At 37.2% G+C, this 18416-nt stretch overlaps 1 protein-coding gene and 1 long non-coding RNA gene across 3 annotated transcripts; both read right to left on the reverse strand.

Moving 5' to 3' along the window:
• Nucleotides 1-4616: 4616 nt before the first annotated feature.
• LOC132605249 (uncharacterized) lies at nucleotides 4617-7112 on the reverse strand. The gene is made up of 3 exons (XR_009569116.1): nucleotides 6951-7112; nucleotides 5990-6055; nucleotides 4617-5048 (listed from the first exon to the last, which is right to left on the reverse strand). It is a non-coding gene; the product is annotated as an uncharacterized LOC132605249 (long non-coding RNA).
• Nucleotides 7113-14879: 7767 nt separating this feature from the next.
• LOC132606611 (probable aquaporin TIP4-3) lies at nucleotides 14880-16338 on the reverse strand. Of its 2 annotated transcripts, none has more exons than XM_060320185.1 (3): nucleotides 16173-16338; nucleotides 16000-16084; nucleotides 14880-15879 (listed from the first exon to the last, which is right to left on the reverse strand). In XM_060320185.1, exons 1-3 carry the CDS (start codon nucleotides 16259-16261, stop codon nucleotides 15076-15078), a joined length of 978 nt encoding a protein of 325 aa, XP_060176168.1. In that variant the 5' UTR covers nucleotides 16262-16338; the 3' UTR covers nucleotides 14880-15075. The 2 variants fall into 2 exon arrangements, with proteins under 2 accessions (XP_060176168.1, XP_060176169.1); XM_060320186.1 differs by having other exon boundaries at nucleotides 16000-16081; nucleotides 16173-16335.
• Between the last annotated feature and the right edge of the window lie 2078 nt (nucleotides 16339-18416).

Below are 18416 nucleotides of genomic sequence, written 5' to 3' on the forward strand. Positions count from 1 at the left end.
TTTTTTCTTTGATTTTAACTTCTATGCACTGACAGTGTAAAAGAAATTTTACACTATCAGGTCACCAAAAAGATAACTATTGACACCATAGAAGGTGGTATTCATAACCTGGAAATAAGACAGTTTACCAGCTACAACAGGTTAAAATACACCTATAGTGTAAAACCTCTTTACACTGTCATTGTATATAAGTTAAATTATTTTTCGTTTCATGTACTGGACGATTCCAACTAAGAATGCTGAGTTTTAAATACTTGATTATTCAAATATCCTGTTGATGAAATTGCTTGGTCTTCAAAAAACGTTATCATCATTCTTTCCTATATTGCCAAGAGGAAGCAAATATTTAACTAATTAATCCACTATATTCCATTGTGTTCACCTAATCCATAGTTCACGCCTGATCTTTCAGCAAATTCTTTACCTCAGTGGATTTCCATAGCTCTATTATCACACCCTTATCAATAGGCTTAAGTCTTATGGAAACCCCATGTTAAGTGAAATAGTAATTAATAGTGCTTATATAAACCCTACATTATTGAGCAGAAATGGATGCTACAAGTACAATGAACTCTGGCAAAAAAGAGAATTCCAGCAACAGCTCTGGAAAAATACAACTGCATTTAAGCACTACAACCAAACACAATATAGGGTCCATATATGCTTTATCTCAAGTAGTGAGTACATGTATCTTCGTTTTAAGACTGCATAGAGTTGAAAAGGCAAATCAACAAAAAGGAAAGATTAAAGAAAAGACTCGAGTATACGTAGAATACATGGCTATGAGCTGAAAACCATGAGCGATGCCAGAAATGTATTGTTGAATCCGATAAATTTTTTCCTATCTCTACGCGGTATGCAGCCACAAGTTGGGGAGCAAAGATAGGTCTCTGACACAATAATGCAAAAACAATTGAGTCCATTGTCATGCTTTGGTAGGGTGAACTTGGTCCCGCACTGCTGGAATGCTGCAAACAAAACGAGTAACACCTCCACCAATCCCTATATATATGTACCTCTGTGTAGTACAAAAGGCATAAGCTTATTTCTTCAAACTGGATATCACTTCAAGCCTTTTTTTTACAATTTCTTGTATCATCTGACCAGCTAAAAGTTGAAGAGAATTTCATTGATCATGAGGATTCTGTAACACCCCGCATCTTGGAACTAAGTTTAAGCTCATATCATTAGAAGTCTAGTGAAAACACTGTAGGTTTGAGCGTTTGCAAAAATGGTTGATAGGCTTATTTCGGGCAGCGATAACTCCTTGATCCATTGCGAATCTGGAAGAACCTCCTTGATGAAAGTTGTAGCCCTATTGAATAGCTTTCCAACGGTATATTATGAGGATTAAGCGGACATCTGTGCAAAGAGTTATGCCCATTTGAGTGAAGCCTGTTCGCTGGAAAAGTCGTCTGCGTTACGGTGACGTTACGGACCGTAACTCGTGTTACGGGCCGTAACAGTGAGCCGTAACACAGACGAAATTTCCAGAACCTCACTGGAAATTTCGTTCACGATACGGTCCCAGGATACGGTCCGTCCCTTGTGTTACGGGCCGTACCTTGTGTTACGGACCGTAACAGTGTACCGTAACACAGGGAGAATTTCCAGAAACTTTCTAGAAATTTTCGACAAGGTACGACGCCACGTTACGGTCCGTCCCTTGTGTTACGGGACCGTAACATGGGCGTGTTTTGGTCCGCAGTTGAGTTTCGGGTCACCTGACTTCGGGAGGCCATAATCCCATCGTAAGTTGAGAATTTGGGAAAACTCAAAGAATGAAAGTTGTAGATAATTGAAATACCTTTCCAACCATAGGTTGTGGGTTCACAGGAGACGTCGGGATAGGGAGATATGGACGTTTTAAGACAGAACAGTCCCGACCCGTTTTCAAGTTGGGTCAACCCATTTTTCCCTTGGTATATATAGAAAATAAAACCCTAGCAGCCCACTTTTTCTCCAAAATTCAGATTTTAGAGAGAGGAAGTGAGAGAGAAGGGAATCTAGAGAGAAGAAGGAGAAAATCAACCAATTTTAAGGCCCCAAATCCCAAAGTTCGTGAAGGATAATTTGTAGTACAAGTTGTGGTCGTCATTTTAAGCTAAAGATCGGACTTGGGGGTGTTGATTTCGTGGTGACTACCCAAAAAGGTAATATTTCTACTCCCTAATCACTTATAGTTGTGAATTGATGAATTCTTGGGAGAATAATAATTGGGTTTGTTGAAGATGATTATATGAATTATGCTAGAATTGTTGGATTGTTGACTTGGGATTGTTGTATCCATATGGTTGATGAAAAATGATGTTAATTACATCTAATGGGATTGTAGAATTAGCTAGAAGTAAAAGGATGGGGATTTGGTGAAGAAAACACCATTAATGAGGGTTATAAAGCTTCATGCCTATTAAGTGTTTGATAAAATGCTTAGATGAACAAAACATGGATATGGTTGCTAATATAGAATCCCTATGACTTGTATTGCTATAGATTGAAGTTGAAGGGATTGAAAGACATTTTGATACGCTCAAAAGCGGGAGGTTAAGGTATGTAGAACTTCCATCTACATGTGGGAACCTCTACGTTTTTCCCCATGATCCGTTTCGTAAAATCTATGAAGTTCAAATCCTAGGGCATTAAACCCAACATATTGGTAGCCCGTAATTATGTATGTATGTACACGAGTTTCGTATCTATGTTCGTTATTGTATTCCTAACCTTCCATTATGGATATTAGGAATCCTAACTTAATCCATGAATCATGAATTCTTTCTCATGTGTTCTCATTATGTTCATATGAAACTGCATGAGTTATTTTGCAAGTCATAAACATGTTTTCAAGTCAACTACGAATACATGATTATGAACTATTGTATTACTCATAACTCAAGGATATGTTTACAAGATTATTGCATGAACCCATGTTTACAAGTCATTTCGGGAAATCATCATTTCAAGACAAGTACAAGTAAATTCACGAAATTCATAGGCTTTTTAGCCAACTATATTATGTTCATGTTTTTGGGAGTTGCACAAATTACCGAGAAGGCTCAGATATCCTGTTATACCCCGTAATTTTATACGTCGAGTTATTCGCAAAAGAATCGACTCAAGTTAAAGACGGGATCATTTTCGGGCACGAAACAAAAATCTTTAATTTTCGGTCTCTATTAGAAAATGAATTGCTTATGAATTTTACTTAGTGTAAAAATATTAATGGAAAGTTGGGATTAATTTACCATGATTAGATTATTAAGTGGGGATTAGTGATTAATTAATCTAATTATCGAAAAGTGGGTCCTACGACACGTGGCGAGATTTGGTTGGACTTGAATAAAGATGGACACATGTCATGAAAAATTGACACATGTCCACTTTGTAAAGATAAAATATATAGGCATAAGTGGAAGACTAAGTCATCACTTATACCACAAATTAGTCTTGCAAATTAGGTCTTAGAGAGAGGGGCTCTCAAGCCTAGAGAGAGAGAGAAGATCGCGGGTACTGTTCCGGCCACTGTTCACGGCGGGGCTACTATTCACGGGCCGCTGCCGAATTTTCTGTAGAATTTAGAATTAGTTGGAATAAATGACTTAAGTACCTATGGCTAATGTTTGATATTCGTTGGCGTATTCATAGGCCTTGGGGAGCCCGAGGCGTAGGTTGGGATTAATTTTAGTTGGGCAAACTTGGAGCGCGTACGAGGTATGTAAAGCGCAACCCTTCTTTCTTTTGGCATGCCTTAGTTTTCAATAAGCTAGATTATAAACCTTGAGGAAACTTCTAAGATTCGAAATCCGAGCATGTTATGAGCCTTATAAATATTCCTTGGCACTCTTATGTATGATTTGATGAAATATGAACCATTATGTCTTTGAAATAATCGTTTTCCGAACTTTGCATAAAAAGGTTTCACTTTAAAGAATTTCGTAATTTGTGAACGCCATATCTTTCACCGAAAGGCTCGAATTGCTTCAATATTTTTGTAGAAGTTTATATGGCATATAATGAGTATATTTTTCATAGGCGGGCCCGATTCGGGTCAATGCCCGTCCGTGGGTCCCGCGACTTTTCTTTATGTAATTCGGACGACTTTTGAAAGAATTTGGTATGATTATCATTTCGAATTTCAAGTATGGTCATTTACTTATATTTGAGTCTATGATAATGATTTTATGCATATGGTTACTCATGACTCTGCTCGTGCGTTCTGTTATATCTTTCACCGGTTCCCGGGCCGGTTCTGTTATCGTGCGCGCTTTGATATACTCCGAAGTTATGCTGTGTTTATGGTTCTCCGAGCTACTCGCAAACAAGGGTCGGGTTCCACATATAATTGGTGTTATGCTGTGTATGGCGTTATGTTGTGATGTGATATGTGACGGGGATACGGAGATTTGAAACTTTCTGGTGTTATGCTGTGTTATGGCGCCATCGACGGGTGGGCGACCATATTCTTCTGTACCTTATGCATTGTCACGACCCAACCCCGTAGGCCGTGACTAGTGCCCGATCTGGGCACCCGAACCCATCTATCAAATATTATCTCAAATTCTATCAACGCATTCTAGTATATGGCGGAAGCCGACAAGGCTTTATTTCAGATTTAGGTAATTTCCAGAAAACTTTCGGCAGAGTTTCCTTTGTTTTACGGACTATCCAATATACCCTGCACGCAGAAAATACCAACAAAAGCCACACAGGGCTAACCAAGCAATATATAAACATATGCGGACCGGCCGCCTCGGCGTATAGGATCGCCCAAACAACATATGTGGACCGGCCGCCTCGGCGTATGGGATCGCCCAAACGACATGTACATACATCCATACAGAAAGACCCTAACCCACAAACACGTCCACAGACCTCTAAACAGACCGACAGAATCATATGGCGGGACAGGGCCCCGCCGTGCCCCTGAACAAATACATATATACATAGCGAACAAATGTATACCAAAATGTGTGCTCTGAAATGAGAAGAGCACTCCAAACAGCAGAAGAGGATGTCCTAAATGGGTAGATCACCAAACTGTGCGTCTGTACCTGCGGGCATGAAACGCAGCCCCCCGAAGAAAGGGGGTCAGTACGAAATATGTACTGAGTATGCAAAGCAGAATATACAGAAAGCAAATCTGAGACATAAGCGAAATTGAAGTACCAAACATAAGTGCAAATCCAACATATCAAAATTTGCTTACTTTCAAAAATATGTAAGTAATGCATAGGGTACAGAAGAATATGGTCGCCCACCCGTCGATGGCGCCATAACACAGCATAACACCAGAAAGTTTCAAATCTCCGTATCCCCGTCACATATCACATCACAACATACCGCCATACACAGCATAACACCAAATATATGTGGAACCCGACCCTCATTAGCGAGTAGCTCGGAGAACCATAACACAGCATAACTCCGGAGTATATCAAAATGCGCACGATAACAGAACCGGCCCGGGAACCGGCGAAAGATATAACAAAACGCACGAGCAGAGTCATGAGTAACCATATGCATAAAATCATTATCATAGACTCAAATATAAGTAAATGACCATACTTGAAATTTGAAATGATAATCATACCAAATTCTTTCAAAAGTCATCCGAATTACATAAAGGAAAGTCGCGGGACCCACGGACGGGTATTTTCCCGAGTCGGGCCCACTTATGGAAAACATACTCATTATAGGCCATGCAAACTCATACGAAAATATCAAAACAATCCGAGCCTTTATGTGAAATATATGGCATTCAAAAATTACGAAATTCTTTAAAGTGAAAACCTTTTTGTGCAAAGTTCGGAAAGCGATTATTTCAAATACATAAAGGTTCATATTTCATCAAATTATACATAAGAGTGCCAAGGAACATATACGGATCATAATATGCTCGGATTTAGAATCATAGGATTTCCCTAAAGGCTCGTAATCTAGCCTATCCAAAACTAAGGCATGCCAAAAGAAGGAAGGTTGGAGCTTTACATACCTCGTACGCACTCCAAGATAACCAATCTAAAGTAAATCCCAATCTACGCCTCGGGCTCCCCAAGGTCTACAAATATGCCAACGAATATCCAATATTAAACATAGGCACTTAAGTCATTCATTCCAAACTAACATTAAATTCTACAGAAAATTCGGCAGCATTTCCCCTGTAAATATGCCAACCCGAGAATTTAACTCGCTCAAAATCAACAACAACAACCACAATAACCAACCTAGCAACTCCAATAACCAATCCGAAAGACAATATTACATTAATACTCTCTTTTTCATCATTCGACAACTTTTCAAATATTCAATTCAACGGCTTACCTTCAAGCCAACAACAACGCCTATACATTCAACTACTAACCCAAACCCATACTAACAACATTCAAGAACATTCTAAGTAATTCACATAATATTCCAACGATCCAACAATTTCTCCAAATTGGGCCGAAAACAGCCCCAAAAACCGAGAGCAGCCCCTTTACCACATTCCTCATTTTTAAGTCATGATTTGTATCAACAATCCACACTATAACGATATAATTCTCATAAATATAAAGATTGCATTAATTTCACAAAATTCTCCAAATCAGTCCGCAACATTCACCATATCAATTTGGGACATTAAACTCTCATTTCCAAACTAGAATTCATAACGACGACAACTAAAACACTAAGCGATATTGATTCATCCTTTGCCAAACATTGGGGCTATACACGGCCACACTACACACATATACGTATATTGATGATTTTTATTCTCTTCTCCACTCTACAACAATCAAACATGCTACAAAAATTTTATTCATTAACCCAATCACACACCCATTTACACGGCTAGCTCCCCAAGCACACAACCCACTTCCAACATACAATATTTCACCAATTTCATCCATATTAACATACCAAAATATGCATAAAACATTTATAACCCATAAAACAATAGAAATTCTTACCTTTGTTCTCTACTCCACAAGAAAGTTAGGGTTTGCGATTTACAAAAATGGATGGTTTGATCGCTCCAATAATGCTTCCACGCTACTTAGGGACCTCCAAATAGTGGGTTAACACCAAGGAATTATTTTTGGGAAGGCTAGAAATGGGGTTGGATTTTTCTCCTCTTGGTCGTGAACAGTGGCGCGTGAACAGTTCCGCCGTGAACAGTCGCCGACGTGAACAGTTCCGGCGTCGTGAACAGTGCCCGAACTTCTCTCTCTCTCTAGGCTTGAGAGCCCTTCTCTCTAAAATCTAATTTGCAAGATTAATTGTTGTGTAAGTGATGACTTAGTCATCCACTTTGCTCATATATATCATCTTTGCAAAGTGGACATGTGTCAATTTTTTTTTTATGACATGTGTCCATCTTTATTCAAGTCCAACCAAATCTCGCCACGTGTTGTGGGACCCACTTTTTGATAATTAGATTAATTAATCCCTAATCCCTACTTAATAATCTAATCACAATTTATTAATTCCTAATCTCCAATATTAATATTTTTATGCTAAATAAAATTTATAAGCAATTTTTGTGATAATCAAAGTTGAAAATTAAAAGCTCTTATTTCATGTCCGAAAATAATTCCGCCTTTAACTTGAGTCGATTTGCTTGCGGATAATTCGTCGTATAAATGTACGGGGTATAACATGCATGACTTATATTTTGAAAGTAAACATTTTGATATGTTGGATTGGTACTTATGTTTGGTACTTCCATTTCGTTTATGTCTCAGATTTGCTTTCTGTATATTCTGCTTTGCATACTCAGTACATATTTCGTACTGACCCCCTTTCTTCGGGGGGGCTGCGTTTCATGCCCGCAGGTACAGACGCACATTTTGGTGATCTACCCATTTAGGACACCCTCTTCTGCTGTTTGGAGTGCTCTTCTCATTTCAGAGCACACATTTTGGTATATATTCGTTCGCTATGTATATATGTATTTGTTCAGGGGCACGGCGGGGCCCTGTCCCGCCATATGATTCGGTTTGTCTGTTTAGAGGTCTGTAGACGTATTTGTGGGTGTGTGTGCCTACTTCTGTACGGATGTGTTTGCATGACTCTATTCGTTATGGCAGCCTCGTCGGCGTGCATTTTGTATATGTTGTGGCAGCCTTGTTGGCGTGCATTTGTATATGCGTTTTGGGCCGTTGTGCCATTTGACAGCCTTGTCGGCTTTTGACATATTTGATAGCCTTGCCGGGTTTTTGACATCTATACATATATATCCGCATACGGTTGCGTTGAGATGTGTTTGAACAGTTTGATATAGTTGAGACGGCATATAGTAATTATGGCCGTATATGCTATTTGTGTGTGATCAAATATGGATAGGTATGTCAGGGTGCCCAAGTAGGGCGCCAGTCACGGCCTACGGGGTTGGGTCGTGACATATCCTGAAACTACGGAGCCACCGTAGGACAAGGATCGCTCCGCCCAGATAAGACGATACCTTAATTTTACACTGAATGGATCCATCAGGTACCTTACTACCTCAGGCAAGGTATGAGGGCTCTGCTGGTCCGGCGAGGTACCAGACTCCACGTACCCACGTGGTAAATTACTACCTTATACCCTGGCAAGGTATAGGGGCTCTGCTGGTCCGGCGAGGTACCAGACTCCACGTACCCACGTGGTGATATGATATGATATGATATGTCGGTTTATGAAATGCTCTCCCTACTTATCATGTTTTACTCATGTTATGTATACGTATATGTACTCATGCTCATGCTCATGTTCATGTCCAAGTTTCCAGTTTCAGTTCTTATCATGTTATTCCATGTCCCCTGTTGTTTCTTCCGGTTGCTTTACATACCAGTACATTCAATGTGCTGAGGTCCCCTTTTATTGCCCGGGGGCCTGCATTTCACGATGCAGGTACTGATATACAGGACGACACATCTGCTCAGTAGGACAACATTCGTATCAGCTTATTGGTGAGCCCCATCTCATTCGGGGTTTAGTCAACTTTTATTTTATGATTAATTATGCATCTAAAGGTATGCTAGGGGCCTTGTCCCAGTAAGTATGTTTTCCAGTCAGACTCATGATAGAGGTTTCATAGGCTAGATAAGTCAGTTATGTTATGTCAGACATTCGGAATCGTATAGCCATTTTTGGCTCATTCATGTTATTTCCGCACTCATGTTTGAACAAGTGTTTTTATTAAGTATTATGACTTACTTCGTTTTATAAAGGCTCATCATGTATTCACGTTATATTTCCGCTCATGTATGCCTCATGATAGTTCAACAAGCCATGTGGTTCGCTCGGTCACATGCAGTCAGGCACCGAATGCCGTGTTACGTCCAGGCCATGGTTCGGGGCGTGACAGATTCATCTCAAGACTATCTTTCATCATGCTAAACACTGCATTCTTCTCTGACAAAGATCAATTGCAACAAAGTTAACAGATGCTCCAAAGGGTCACATGACAGTTTATGTTGGAGAGAACCACAATAACAAACATCGTTTTGTGGTTCCCATCTCTTGCTTGAAGCATCCTTTATTTCAAGACTTGTTGAGGCATGCAGAGGAGGAATATAGATTTAGTTATCCAACCGGAGCCATTACTCTCCCATGTAGTGAGACTGCATTTCTCTGTGTGACTTCTCACTTGAATGTCATTACCAATTAACAAAGGTGTAAAATTCTAGTTCTTCAATCTGTACCATCATGTAAAACTTTGTTGGTTAGAAGCTCACTAGTTTATAATCTATAGCGGTCCCCACTTTACCTAGTTATTGAATATATTTGTGATTTCAAGACACTTCTAAAACGTGTAACAATATGGTCCCAATTCAGTAGAACAACATTATAGCTGTATAAGCGAATCAATTTCAGCATCTCAGTACCATCTATTCTCTAAATACTAGTTAAGAAACAACATATTCTGTAGTACATGATATGGCTTTGCTTCCATTTCTTTTCTAGCAACTTTACCTTAGTAGCTCTGCACTGCTTCCCTAATTGACGTGCATGGACATCATAATTGCAGCAAGGCGGTATAGAGGTTCTGTTTCTTTATTTCAAGAGTGTATGCACCATTACTAGATATAAATACAAAAGCACAGATGCCATATACATTGACACAATAGAGAGAGAGAGATGGACAGAAAAAGCAATAACAGTCAGTTCAGTGAGCATCTAGTGCTTATCTATTAATTCGCCTCTGCAGAAAATCTATAGAAATATGCAACTTCAATCCATAACATATATTAGCCTTTGGTAAGCACTTATTTTGTTGCTTTTGTGCAATCAAGTCATTCATTCAGGATCTTGCCATTCACTTGCTAGAGAAATTGGAGATTTATTATGCTAATATAAGCATCCGGACTGTGATTCTCTAGTTTCATAAGAAACCAAACTTCTCCTTTGATTGCAAATGAAAAAAATGAAAAAAGGCAGCCCGGTGCACTAAGCTCCCGCTATACGCAGGGTCCGGGGAAGGGCCGGACCACAAGGGTTACACAGCTTTATCTTGCATTTCTGCAAATGAATATCTGATTTTAATGATTTAATATTCATCTTAATTATTGCTATGTAGCTTCTACTGCTATTATATTCTATATATGTATTTGTGCTTGCTAGAGTTGATTGTTTAGCTAATTAAACCAACAGAAAGTCAGCAAGCTGGGGATACAATCAGTATATGTTGCCCATCGCGCAACTATCGTAGCGAGATAACCTTAATTACTAAAGATTTTATTTTAGGTCCTAATGATTGGTATTCACACTTGATCATACAACCAAATTGAATTGATAAAATAAGAGGTAATACATAAATAGTACCTCCAAGTTGACTCCATTTTTCATTTTGGCATCCCATCTTAGTCCTGTTCCATTTGACCACTCCATCCTTATTCCTAATGTGTCATTTAAACATGGAAAACTCACCCGACGTAAAAAGTGAAGCACATGTGTATAAGCACTTGTAATGTCTAATAATCGACGAATATGACGCTGCTACCTTTTGTATTTATCGAAGTAAAACCCCTGTCACACGGATTAAATCCAAATAATCAATACCCGATTAAAATTAATAACTCAAGTAGGTTAAGCGTATCTTAATCCCGCTCCTTAAATTACTAGGTTAGGAAAGGAACTATTGGTTCGCGATAAATTCTTCATTATTATTTGAGACCGAGAATACTATTTCGTTATATTTCAGTGTCTGAACCTAAACCCGGTTCAAATCGGACCGGACCGGTAAGTAGATGTATATCATAAGTATATTCTTAGTATATTTTAGGTATATTCCTAACTTAATATAAGTAAAAATATGAACATAAGTAAATAGAAAAAAGCTCAATGAGTCATATATTTTATTCATTCTTGGATAACATTTATTTGCAAGTTGTAGTTTTTTTTTTTTAACTTGCAAATAATACATGAGTTGTAAAGAAATAGTAGAATAATAAATTCACCAATTCTGAATTATTTCGTTAATTTCCCCCATATCATATTCGACCATGGAGATATCTTCAAAGTCTTCCATTTGGTCCGGTCCACTTGCTATCAAATCTTCAATTTCTTCCTCTTCGCCTTCCTCCGCTTCTAAGTTTTGGTTGCGTCGCTCCGATCTAATCCAATCGCGAATGCACACTAGTACTTGCAAGCTAAAGCCGGATAATGAATGTCAATGGTCTCCAATTTGTTGTCTACCTTGGCTAAATGAGCTCTCCGAAGCCACGGTTGATACTTGAACCGTAAGGATATCTCGAGTCATTCTTGAGAGTATCGGATGACTTTCCTTGTACTTCTTCCACCATGCTAAGACGTCCAATTCATCCAGTTCCTTGATATCCACATTTGGCTGCATCAAATAAAAGTTATATTCATCAAAGTTTTCATTACAAGAAGAAGTTGGCTGTGAATGTAAAACTTTTAAATGCGATAAACCCGACAAGCCCTTTTTGCTACTTTGAGAAGTAGTAGGGCGTGGAGCAACTGGTGTAGCACGTTCTTCCAAATTAGAATAATGAGTAAAAACTTTTCTAAACTCGTCATCAATAGCGAGTTCGGCTTCAGCTAAAGATGGTTGAACTCCCTCTTCAATTTCTAAAAATGTATAAATTTGACCAACCAATGCTTTAGTATAAGACACTTTTAAACAAGGATTTAAAAGAGAACCCAAAATAAATAAAGTTGGGATGGGAAAAAAATACTTCTTAAATTGGGTTTATATTTATACTCTTGTAAAACTCTAGCTATTTCCGCTAAGTAGGCTAAAATTCCGGTTACCGTGAGATAGAATTGTCTAGAAAAAAAAAGAGTTCCATTATAAAAAAATTCTAAGAGTTCAACACATTCTTTAACATCTTCCCAATGCGTAAAATTTAACCAATCATCACTATTAATATTATATTTGTTGTGAACTTGTTGTATGGGAATCCTATACTCATATGCTTGTTGTAGCATAATGTAAGTGTAGTTCCACCTAGTCTCAATTTCTACTTGAATTTTCCTAGGTCTAAGGTTATTTTCCACACAAGCATTCTTAAAATCTCTATGTCTTCCCCTATTAGCATTACAAAAAAGAAACACAACCGCATCTCTAACTTTTTGAATAGAATCGTCAAAACACACAAGACCATCTTTAACAATTAAATTTAAAATGTGACAACTACATCTTACATGAAAAATATTTCTTAACGGAGGGTTTATTTCTCTTTTTAAAAGACCAATCGCCTTTGTATTATTAGAAGCATTAAAGCAATACAAAGTGTTTTTCTATAAATATTAAAAAATCTCATAATAGTAGACATTGAATCCGCTAAAACATTTCCATTGTGACGACCTTTTCCTTCATCATATAAAAAGGCTATAATTCTTTTTTGCATAACCCAATTGTCATCAACCCAATGACATGTAATAGCAAAAAAATCTAACTTGTTAAGACTAAGACCCAAACCAGCGGTAAGAGAAACATTACAATTTAAAGAATTAAATACATGGTGCAAATAAAATCTATATTTTTTATACAAATCTATAACATCCGCTCTACAAGCACTTCTAGAAATACCCTCAAATAACGGATTATAACAACGTTGAATGTAAGTAACAAACCCCAAATCCGAGGGAAAGGAAAATGGTAAACAATCATAAGCTACCATTTTAGCTATTTCTACAAGCTCTTTTTCTTGTCATACTTAAAATTTCTACCAGTTCGTGGGTCTATCGTCATTTGAATACCCCCACATTTGAACCCGTTTGCTCTCCCCAAACATCCATATGTTTTTTTCTCATATGACCATTTAGTGTATCTGTTCCACCATCCTTACTAGTTCCTTGCCTAAAAACAAATACTTGTCCACATAGGGTACATGTAACTGATTGGTTTTCCCTATCCTTAGTCATAAATTTCCAAATTTTAGCGGTTGGCTTACGAGTTCTAGGCGGTTTGTCTTGTGTATGTGATTGTGCAGGACATGTATCTCCTGTGGGATTTTCGAGGGTTGTGTTTCATCATCATCATCAATTTCATTAAAAGTGTCGGTAAAATGTTGTTGCATTGCCTCATGACCTAAAAGTGGATTATTTCCACCAACATCAATACCTAAATTAGGTGTTTCTTCCACAAATGTTTCCTCATTAAGCCCACCCCTAACAATACCACTACTACTACCGGCACCACGTCTAAATCTCTTTGTCATTATTAAATAGAATTAGTTTAAATCACAATCAAATAAATCACAAGAAAATAAATTGCAACAAATTAAATTGCTAGAATTAAATTGCGAAAAATAAAGATAGAGTTGGAACGAAGGTACCAAATTGCCGGATTAATTTTCAACAAAGTGAAGGCGGCTAGAATTGCAAATCCACCAAAGCTACTTCGGATTATTGCAAAATCACCAACTCCACCAACAATATTATAATTGCAAAATTAATAATTGAAACTATAATAAGACTTTATAATATTTATTTGAGAGAAATTTAAAGTGGCTAATTATTGCAAAGTAACTATAATTGAGAGATTGAGTTTTGAGAGAAAGAGAAGAGTGAATTGGTGTGGATTAAAATGAAAATGAAGAAGGGTTTATATAGGGGTGGGGAATGGAAGTGTTAAAAAAAATGTTTGGGGGGTTGGGGGGGGGGGGGGGGGGGGGGAATGAATTTATGGCCGTTTGGCAACGGCCATTTTTGCAAATGGACCGTTGCCAACGGTCCAATAACGGACAGCTGAGCCCAGCAACGGCTATATTAAAAAAAAATCACCGGTTTAAACGGTTCCGGTTTCAAAAAAATCGAAACCGGACCGGTAAGAAATAGACGGTTAACCGGTTCTACCGGTTCCGGTTCCGGTTCCGGTTAACCGGTTCCGGTTCCGGTTAACCGGTTCTACCGGTTCCGGTTCCGGTTACCGGTTTGAACCGGTTAAACCGGACCGGTTGACGGGCTCATCTGAACCTAAGCTATTGAATAATGACTATGGTTAAGGTTGTACTGGAGAGTGACGTGTTGGCCTAGCCTCAGATACAATCATTATTCATTTTAGTGGTTCTTGTACTGGTAAGTGTCTATTTATCCATTTATTCAGATTTTTAACTCATGTTAATGAATATTCAAGATCGTTTCCACCTTGAGGGAACTTTTACCAAGATATTACCTGTTGACAAAGGTAACTTTTCTTTCTCTAACTGGACTTTTCAAATAAAAATAACATTGGTTTTTCTTTTATCGTGTAAATCTTTGGATTAGGTCTTACATGCAAAATGCGATAAGCTACGAAACTTACTTTTGGCCGTTTGTTTTAAGTTTTGGTATTCATATATATATAAAATGATCATATTTATTTATAACCGTTTAACATCACAAGATCAAGTACCACAAGTTGATCATAGTTAACAATAAAAAGATATTTAAATCACGTACACCGTATAGGAAAGAGAAAGAGAGAAACTTGTTGAAACATTGATAGGTTTAGGTTTAAATTACATCGAGTGGGTGGGGACAATATCATCTGATGTTCTGTTTACTTACTAGTACTTTATTAGGCTATTACACATTAGTTTATTATCGGCCCATAAAGGAACAAACCAAATACATCACCATAGGCCCATTATTGCATCTGGGCCTTTATGCGTCCGACCCACACAAAGCCTTGACAACTCCAAGAAAATCATGCTTGTATCCATATTCTGCATGGAAATGCTTTGGTGGAATAATCTTTGTGTACACATAGAAGGCTAGACAAGCAATAGTAGGCCCAACCCAAAAGATCCAATGTCCATCCCAAAGGTGACCTCCTCTAACAAGAGCTGCACCGAAACACCTCGCCGGGTTCATCCCCGCCCCGGCATAGCCCTTTTTCGCGGTGACCGTGGTTGAGATAAACACAAGAAGACCTAAAACTAGACCAACAATGGACAAGACAGTGACATGGCCAAGGGCCTTAGCTTGTCGATGATCATAAGCCATCCAAATTGATGCAAAGAGAAAAACAAATGTACAAAAGATCTCTAGCCACAAGGCTTGGGCCATCTCTAGGCCCACTATAACGGGCCCATTTGGGCCTGGTGCAATTACTGTGATGGTGCAACCACCAAGTGAGAAAGTTTGTGCAATAGTAGAGCTAACAACTGCTTTTAGAGCTAGTGCACCTAAAATAGCACCAAGACATTGTGCCACCATGTAAATGATGGCTCTTGACATGGATATAATTCCTACTAGCGCGGCGGAGAAGGAGATGACGGGGTTGATGTGGCCTCCAGACACCGGAACAACCGCGAGGAGTAGGATTGTGATCACAATTGCTATGAGAATTGACATGATCAAATTTGGCATTTTTGTGTCACTTTCAAAGGTAGAGATCACTATAGTGTCCAACATGAAAACAAGAACCGCTGAGCCTAGTAGTTCTCCAACCGATGCTCGCCATACCTATATCCACAGACACAACAAAAAAAAGTTTAATTTTTATGCACTGAAGATCCAAATATTATTATAACCCGGTCAATTTATGTATTCTGAAGGCAACTAGAAAAGATGAAATGTACTAACATCCAAAGAAAAGAAGTCAGCAATGCCAAGCCTTTGAGATACTGAGAGAGAAGTTTGCTTCTTTCCCTCATCATCAATAGTCCTGCTAATAGGAGTGTACATAATTAGGACAAATTAAAGAAATATATATCAAACAAGAAATTAAGTACTTAATTAGTTTCACTTTCACTAACCTTTTTGGTGTCGCAGAGTAAGGTTGAACTCTATTAGTCCCATTAGAAAGCTGGCTTTCTTCATCACCTAAAACATTAGTGGAAGCCATATTTGGGAGAAGCTAAGATAGTTGCTTTAGCTTAAGCTATTAATGCGTTTCCCCTAAAATTGTGTGCATGGACACGAGCTATAAATACTAATCCAACGCTCACTGCCTATGTTGTTTTGTTATTAAAATATAAGAAAAGAGGCAAGTTCTGTCTACGTGTATATATCAATTATCAAGCAAGGAGATCTCTTGGCCAATTTTATTAGAGGAGCCAATTCTTTATTCATTGTGTTTGTTGACATTTTTGTTATAATATACAGTACTTCTATTACTACATGATGCGATAGATCCTAATTAAAATACTAGGCCTTCTATGATCAAGAAATCATTTTCGAATAGTAAGCCTACTTTTTCACTCTCTTTAATTGCGAATCCCAAGAATGTAAAATATTACTTACTACTTCAATCTTAATTTATGTGAAAGGTGTTAGTGGGCACAGAGTAAAATAAATCATAAATATTTGTGTGGTTATAAATCATCACATTATGGATAAAATTACTAAGTAGGCGTTTGGCCATCAATTTTGAAACCATGGTTTCAAACCAGCGTTTGGCCATCAATTTTAAGTCGTGGTTTGAAATCATGGTTTGAACCCAAATCATCCAAAAAAGCATGGTTTGGGTTTGAAACCATGATTTCAACTTTTTTAAATATAAAATTTAACCCATAAGTTAATATTTTGTAAAAAAAAAAAACATAAGTTGATAAATATTTTTGATAATTACCCCCATCAATCATTTACCAATCTCATTAACTTCCACTAACGTTTATTTATGTTTACCAATCTTTAATTTATGTGGGAAGATTATATTAAATAGTAGTTACATTACTATTCATGTTAAATTTTCGATTTTATTGAAGTAAAATTTGATTAATTGATGTTGAATTTTTTAGAAAAGCCTTCTAGTAGTGTACTAATTTTGTTATAAACTATGATTTGCTCATTTGGTAAGATTGTATAAGAATTGAGAATGTTTTGATAGTTTTCATAATTTGTGGGGTTTTTATGTCTATAAGAGAAAATACAACTTAAAATATGCAAATTGTATGCCCAAACATGGTTTGAAACCAGGTTTCAAACCATGTCCAAACGGGGCCTAAATATAGAAAGATGCATCCTTTTTAGAACTGATTAAAACATAAAGAGTGTCACGTAAATTGAGATGGAGGAGGGAGTCTTCGATTTAGAAATCAGTACTTTAAGGTATATGCGCACCACTTTGAAAAAGATGTGGCCTTAAAGAATTTTTATAAATTATTACAGTCAGACCTCTCTATAACGGCATCCGCAAATAACAATACCTCTCTATAACAGCCAAGTTTTTTCGGAACCAATTTTTTATGTTATATTTACTTCTCTATAACAGCATTTCACCTATAACAACAACAACTAACTTTATAACAGTACGCTCTTTGTAAAATTACCCCCCATATAACAACTATCTTCTTTTTTTGTTAATATAACAATTAACTATCTTTATAAACATAGAATATCTATGATTACCAGTAATAAGTGTATATATTTTGACCAAAATTTGATCATTTAATACACTATTTATGACAAAAAAAAATATCATATGAATATATCTATTTTCATTATTAAACAATTTTCCTTCGTTGTACAAAGTGTGATTAAACTTAGAATTTGACAATTAAAAATGAAAATTGGATTTTATGCATCTTTTTTGCCTATAACAGCGAAGTATTATTAAATGGCAATGTTGTTATAGGTGTATAACAGCCATTCTCTATAACAGCTGAAAAATTTCGGACCCAACGATGCTGTTATAGAGAGGTTTGACTGTATTTCTTTCGCCCCATTGTATGCGAAGGTATTAATGTCTGGGGAATTAAACAGTTTTTTTCCTTGACTACAATTTCTCAAACATTTTAAAATATTTTAGGTCACTAGCTATGTGCCTATGTTGACTTGTAGTATTTTTTTAATGTAGTTTTTAAATATGTAAAATTTAATTTATTTTTTTAAAAAAAAAATCTATATCCGAATTCACAATTAAAATTTATGTAGTAGTTTGATCCTCATATACCGAATCCCTTCTCATACACTGGAAAAAGGAAATATCATTAATCTGTCTTATAAAATTAAGTACTAATTGTGGAGCGGTAACGAAAGGTTCAAAAAAAAAATCTTAA

The sequence above is a fragment of the Lycium barbarum genome, chromosome 8 (assembly GCF_019175385.1).
Source record: "Lycium barbarum isolate Lr01 chromosome 8, ASM1917538v2, whole genome shotgun sequence".
NCBI classification, from domain to species: domain Eukaryota; kingdom Viridiplantae; phylum Streptophyta; class Magnoliopsida; order Solanales; family Solanaceae; genus Lycium; species Lycium barbarum.